The sequence below is a fragment of the Corythoichthys intestinalis genome, chromosome 22 (genome assembly GCF_030265065.1).
Source record: "Corythoichthys intestinalis isolate RoL2023-P3 chromosome 22, ASM3026506v1, whole genome shotgun sequence".
NCBI classification, from domain to species: domain Eukaryota; kingdom Metazoa; phylum Chordata; class Actinopteri; order Syngnathiformes; family Syngnathidae; genus Corythoichthys; species Corythoichthys intestinalis.
In genome coordinates, this window is record NC_080416.1 from 24,482,378 (window position 1) to 24,488,617 (window position 6,240).

Below are 6,240 nucleotides of genomic sequence, written 5' to 3' on the forward strand. Positions count from 1 at the left end.
AGTGCCACAATATCTCGTTTATTATGACAAAGCAGCGAACAGGAAGGGGTTATGGGGGATAGGAGAAGAAAAGAAACACAAGAGAAGAGAGAAAAGAAACACAAATTACAAGAAGAAATACACTGAACGTCTAGACTAGCTAATATGTTGGTGCTATCTTCAGCTAGGTATTTCCAGTTAACACCATGTGTGGGCCTGTTGACCAGTGAAAGAGGGGGACGGGGGTGGGGGTGTCTATAAGCTAAGTGATTGAAAGGGGTAGAGTGTACACAAATCAGCTCTGTGATCTAGACCCCAGTATACGTGTGACTCCTTTGTGAGTGTAAGCCCGTTGGCGACCGACCCTTCCCCGCCCCATCGCCAATCCCAGCACCGGGACCCCCCACCCGAGCGCGCCCTATCAACCGCCCCATCGCCAATCCCAGCACCGGGACCCCCCACCCGAGCGCGCCCTATCAAATCCCGCCGCACGCGAGCCCCATCAGGCGGGCAACAGCCACGCAGACGAGCAGAGATGCCACGCGGGCGCCAGCCCAGGGCCCCGGCCCCCACCCAGCCAGCCCCTGGGCAAGGGGGGCGGTGTTTCGCGCAGCTCATCCCTCCTCCCGCAGCCCATCAAAGAATCCATCGTCACCTCCCCCTTTGGCAGTTTGGCTACGTGACAAAAACATTTACGAGCACTCTTCAGCCTTAGCAGCCAAATTCAAAACTTGGCAATTGTGTCTGTAGAAGAGTTAATGAACACCCTATGCTGTAATTTGTTACCTTAATTACCCATTATTCAATCTGCTTTTATATTACATATGCCGGGTACTGCAAATTTGAGAATCCCCATATTCATTCTTGAGTAAACTTGAAGACAAACAATCATAAAGGAACTGAATACATACCTCTAACAGACAATAAACAAATGGGGAAAAACAGTATCTTAACAGCTCAATCATTTCAAATGAATACAAATTTATACAAATAGTGGAGATGACTTGACCGGGATGGAAGCCAACCACACACACAAATGGACTTTGGTTCACTGTGACAAAATTGCGCTCAGAGCAGCAAACTATCCAATTGGATTTAGAGATCTGTCATCCAATCACAATCCAGAATGCACTGTGCTGCCCCAACTAAGGGGCTATAAGGAAGGTCCTCACCCAACAAGTAGTCACCATATTCCTGTCCGAGTCCTCCTGTGCAACAGGTGAGTCACAATCTGCTTCACAATACTGCAACTTGCTATTTAAAATATCACAAGGGTAAATCTCTCAAATTGCAAAGAAAATATAACATGTAAATCATACCAAAACCAGTTGTGCTGGTTAAAAATATCCCTACCATGCTGGAAAACAATTTTAAAGTCTAATCATAAAACTGTTCAATTTAAAACGATTACCATAAATCCCACAAAGATTTGAAGTCCATAATTGCACAAACCACAAAATCCCAGATTGTTCCTAGATTTCCTAGTTCTCCAAACTGCAACCATGAAATTCTTCATCGCCACCATCGTAGTGATCGCCCTCGCTCAAGGTGGGTTATCTTGATGCAAATATAGATACACATTCATCTGAAACAGCAAAATTCACAACACAGAGACCTTTGCCCAAGAAGCTATCAACTTGGATGTAATCAGCCAGAAATTCGAGGAGCTCAAGACCAAATTGGTTGACCTGCTCAACAACCAGGATCTTGGCCAGCACACTCAGTGAGTACAAAAACAACAACCAACTATTAATTTATAGGTTTTATTTTTCTGGAGAAACGCTGATCTCTTCCACTGTGCAGCGCCATCCTAGAGGAGAGGAAGAACCAGATTGAGCCCATGATAAATAAGGCCCAGGAGCAGATTAAAAACATGAAGGAGCAAATTGAGCCACTGAGCACAAACCTTCGCGCCCAGGTGCAGCCCATGCTGCAGATGTTCCAGGAGCAGATGGAGGCCACCCTCAAGCTGCTGAGTGACCGGGCAAACGTTCTTACCAACTGAAAAAATAAAACGTAACCATCTTCTTCCATGACTTCCTTTAGGACTCAATGTGTTTCTGTACCTTTGTGACAAGGGAGATTTCATGCCCAAAATCAAAGAAGTACAATAAATTCTTGAAACACACCAGCGTAACTGTTTTACTCAGAACTAGCTAAACTGTATACGGGATGCAGCATTACCTAAGGTTGGGGCTTTCTGTTTCACAAATGTTTCACAAGAATTAGATGGTTAACACTTTGGTTGCTGCCAGTCAAAATTGATTGGACGTTTAGCGCCGTTTGTGTGTTTTCAACTCATAGTCACGGGCAGCCACTGAGTTAAAGCAACACTTGGTAACTTTTCAGTTTTGGTCGATTTTAGCGACGATGGTGGACAAAAGCGGTAGTGTTTAGCCTTAAGGAAGTCTGCGTTTCCCATGAGGACCAGCGAACACCCGCATTGTGTTGTAAAATCATGATCGTCGCCTGAATATGGATCAAACAAAATTTCTGTTTCCAGCGGCTGTGTGAAGGATGAAAACTAATGAGGAAATGAATCCAGTTGTGGCTTAACAAAAGCAACAAAAGGGTTCCAAACATGTGGCTTAGTGTGGCTAAACTCCCCACCCCACCCGACTTGGGGGGTGGGCGTCACGCCAGTGAGTGAAAGCCAGGCCAATGTTTATTTTGTATATCCTGGTATCCCCCCTTTTGTTTTCCCCCCTCAGACAAAACTTTTTGTCTCTTTTGTTGCTCTGCCATCTTTGCAGAATTCGCGCAAAAGCGTCAGCATCGACTTCCGTCTTCATAATGAATGGGAAAAGAGGAAAGTCACTTATGCCATAAAGCTGTCAGCACATATGTAGATTTTTTTGTTTTTGTGAGGCAGGCTTCCTGCCACTCTCGTCAAAGTTAATTAGTGCCAGTGAACGCGATACAAACCCCTTCAAGATATGAAAGAGGTGTCATTCAACTAGTTGTCAATCGACATATCACAAATGTTATGAAAGTGTTTTATAAAGGTTGAAAAGTTACCTAGTGTTTAATATAGTGGTAACATACGTGGAGATTAAGTGGGGGGGGGGGGGCAATATAGCCCCCTCTCCCCGGTGGTCAAAAACGTCATTGCATGTTATTGACTTTCCTATATACAGTGGCGCAAATAAGTATTTAGTCAACCACCAATTGTGCAAGTTCTCCTACTTGAAAAGATTAGGCAAATTTATTTATATAGCACAATTCAACACAAGGCAATTAGATTAGATTAGATTAGATTAGATTAGATTAGATTAGATTAGATTAGATTAGATTAGAGAGGCCTGTAATTGTCAACATGGGTAAACCTCAACCATGAGAGACAGAATGTGGTGGAAAAAAACAGAAAATCACATTGTTTGATTTTTAAAGAATTTATTTCCAAATTAGAGTGGAAAATAAGTATTTGGTCACCTCCAAACAAACAAGATTTCTGGCTGTCAAAGAGGTCTAACTTTTAACGAGGTTCCACTCGTTTCCTGTATTAATGGCACCTGTTTTAACTCATTATCGGTATAAAAGACACCTGTCCACAACCTCAGTCAGTCACACTCCAAACTCCACTATGGCCAAGACCAAAGAGCTGTCGAGCGACGCCAGAGACAAAATTGTAGACCTGCACCAGGCTGAGAAGACTGAATCTGCAATAGGTAAAACGCTTGGTGTAAAGAAATCAACTGTGGGAGCAATTATTAAAAATGGAAGACATACAAGACCACTGATAATCTCCCTCAATCTGGGGCTCCATGCAAGATCTCACCCCGTGGCATCAAAATGATCACAAGAATGGTGAGCAAAAATCCCAGAACCACACATGGGACCTAGTGAATGACCTACAGAGAGCTGGGACCACAGTAACAAAGGCTACTATCAGTAACACAATGCGCCGCCAGGGACTCAAATCCTGCACTGCCAGATGTGTCCCCCTGCTGAAGAAAGTAAACATCCAGGCCCGCCTGCGGTTCGCTAGAGAGCATTTGGATGATCCAGAAGAGGACTGCGAGAATGTGTTACGGTCAGATGAAACCAAAATAGAACTTTTTGGTAGAAACACGGGTTCTCGTGTTTGGAGGAGAAAGAATACTGAATTGCATCTGAAGAACACCATACCCACTTGAAGCATGGTGGTGGAAACATCATGCTTTGGGGATGTTTTTCTGCAAAGGGACCAGGACAACTGATCTGTGTAAAGGAAAGAATGAATGGGGCCATGTATCGAAAGATTTTGAATGAAAATCTCCTTCCATCAGCAAGGGCATTGAAGATGAGAGATGGCTGGGTCTTTCAGCACGACAATGATCCCAAACACACAACCAGGGCAACAAAGGAGTGGCTTCGTAAGAAGCATTTCAAGGTCCTGGAGTGGCCTAGCCAGTCTCCAGATCTCAACCCTATAGAAAATCTGTGGAGGGAGTTGAAAGTCCAATGACAGCGCCAAAACATCACTGCTCTAGAGGAGATCTGCATGGAGGAATGGGCCAAAATACCAGCAACAGTGTGTGAAAAGCTTGTGAAGAGTTACAGAAAACGTTTGGCCTCCATTATTGCCAACAAAAGGGTACATAACAAAGTATTGAGATGAACTTTTTGTATTGACCAAATACTTATTTTCCACCATGACTTGCAAATAAATTCTTTAAAAATCAAACAATGTGATTTTCTATTTTTTTTCCACATTCTGTCCCTCATAGTTGAGATCTACCCATGTTGAGAATTACAGGCCTCTCTAATATTTTCAAGTGGGAGAACTTGCACATTTAGCGGTTGACTAAATACATATTTGCCCCACAGTATGATTTTAAAATTAAGGCTTTGCCAGTAAAACCTTGTCTATGAAAGTTGTAAAGCAATAAAATAAAACAAAATTGAATGAAATGAACAAAAAAAATATTTTTATCATGTGTTAAAATTATGTTTTGAACACATCACGTGACTAGCACCTGAGAGACGACCATTTTCTTTGCTTAGCCAAAACAACCTGAGGATAATATTCAGTCAAAAAGGATGCAGCGTCTACCTCTCCACTAGGTGAGACAGAAAAACATGCCTGTGCACACAGCTGGGATGCTAGTATGTACAAGCATGGACTAAGCTACTATCCGAGCATATATCTTTTAAGTTAATTTTATTACTGACACTGCGTTTCGGGGTCATCTACCTGTTTGGACCCCGTGCAACAAAAGTCAAACTCCGTCTATGAGTGGTACCTCTACATACGAAGTTAATTCGTTCCAGGACCTTGTTTGTAAGTCGAAATGGTTGTATGTCGAGCAGGATTTTCCCATAAGAATACATTATAATTCAATTTATTCGTTCCACAGCCTACACTAAATCAAAACAAATACAAGCAAAACAAAATATGAGTAAAAATCGGAAAAGTAATAATAATAATAATAATACCTGTAATAATGTAACGAATAGGGTTCTAATGTGGCAGATGTGTTTTGTATGGTGTACCTCAACACACCGTGTGGCTGACTTGACAGATTGAGAGAAGGACTTTTTACTTTCACTTTGCTCAGCTGCGGCGGACAGTAGGCATGTTGTGTTGTTCTGAAATAAATAAAAACCTGGCGAAGCTGGCGAATTTTTGGTGACGTTACCTCAATAATAATTGTCACCTTAACTTATAAAGACTGGTGAACAGAGGTAGGAGGACCACCTGCACTAACATTCTTGGAACCCATGTTGATTTCTCTCACAAGAAAATCTGGCGTGCGTCCGTCTTGGGGGAAAACAAAGAAACTGTGGCGGTCATAAATCGTCGTATTTCGAGCATGTCGTTGGATGTAGAAACAGATGGCGAGTCAAATTTTACGTCGGATGTCAAAACAATCATGTGTCGAAGCGATTGTATGTCGAGGTACCACTGTACATCAAAAAGCATTGGGCGAATACATGAGTATGTCATAATATATATTTGAAAAATAAAACTAAAAAGATAGAAAATTCCTCAAATTTTTTTTTTTTAAATGTTTCTATTACATTTTGTTGTTGTTGTTTTTTTACAATTTTAATCATTTTTCTATATGATTTTTAAAAATCTTATCATTTTATCATTTTTAGATATATTTTTCCAAATTAATTTTGTACATTTAGTATGTTTTTTGTATAAATAATATTTGATGAACTTATCGTTTCCTCTAAGGCTTGAATTATGTTTTTTATATGTAAATTCAGGCATCAAGGGCAAAACAAATAATCTCTTTTATCAATTTAAATAAACAATTCCTCAAATAAACA

General features: G+C 41.3%; 1 protein-coding gene across 2 annotated transcripts; it reads left to right on the forward strand.

Moving 5' to 3' along the window:
* Positions 1 to 1,129: 1,129 nt before the first annotated feature.
* LOC130910815 (type-4 ice-structuring protein LS-12-like) lies at positions 1,130 to 2,107 on the forward strand. 2 transcript variants are annotated; one of them, XM_057828380.1, is made up of 4 exons: positions 1,130 to 1,198; positions 1,445 to 1,527; positions 1,591 to 1,702; positions 1,783 to 2,107. In XM_057828380.1, exons 2-4 carry the CDS (start codon positions 1,482 to 1,484, stop codon positions 1,982 to 1,984), a joined length of 360 nt encoding a protein of 119 aa, XP_057684363.1. In that variant the 5' UTR covers positions 1,130 to 1,198; positions 1,445 to 1,481; the 3' UTR covers positions 1,985 to 2,107. The 2 variants fall into 2 exon arrangements, with proteins under 2 accessions (XP_057684363.1, XP_057684364.1); XM_057828381.1 differs by having other exon boundaries at positions 1,134 to 1,198; positions 1,456 to 1,527.
* Positions 2,108 to 6,240: the final 4,133 nt, after the last annotated feature.

Excerpts from the sequence above, each read along its gene's own strand:
- LOC130910815 (XM_057828380.1), top strand. The coding sequence starts at position 1,482 with ATGAAATTCTTCATCGCCACCATCGTAGTGATCGCCCTCGCTCAAG. Across the intron at positions 1,528-1,590 it reads AGTGATCGCCCTCGCTCAAG|AGACCTTTGCCCAAGAAGCT; the intron begins GTGGGTTATCTT and ends TTCACAACACAG. Across the intron at positions 1,703-1,782 it reads GATCTTGGCCAGCACACTCA|CGCCATCCTAGAGGAGAGGA; the intron begins GTGAGTACAAAA and ends TCCACTGTGCAG.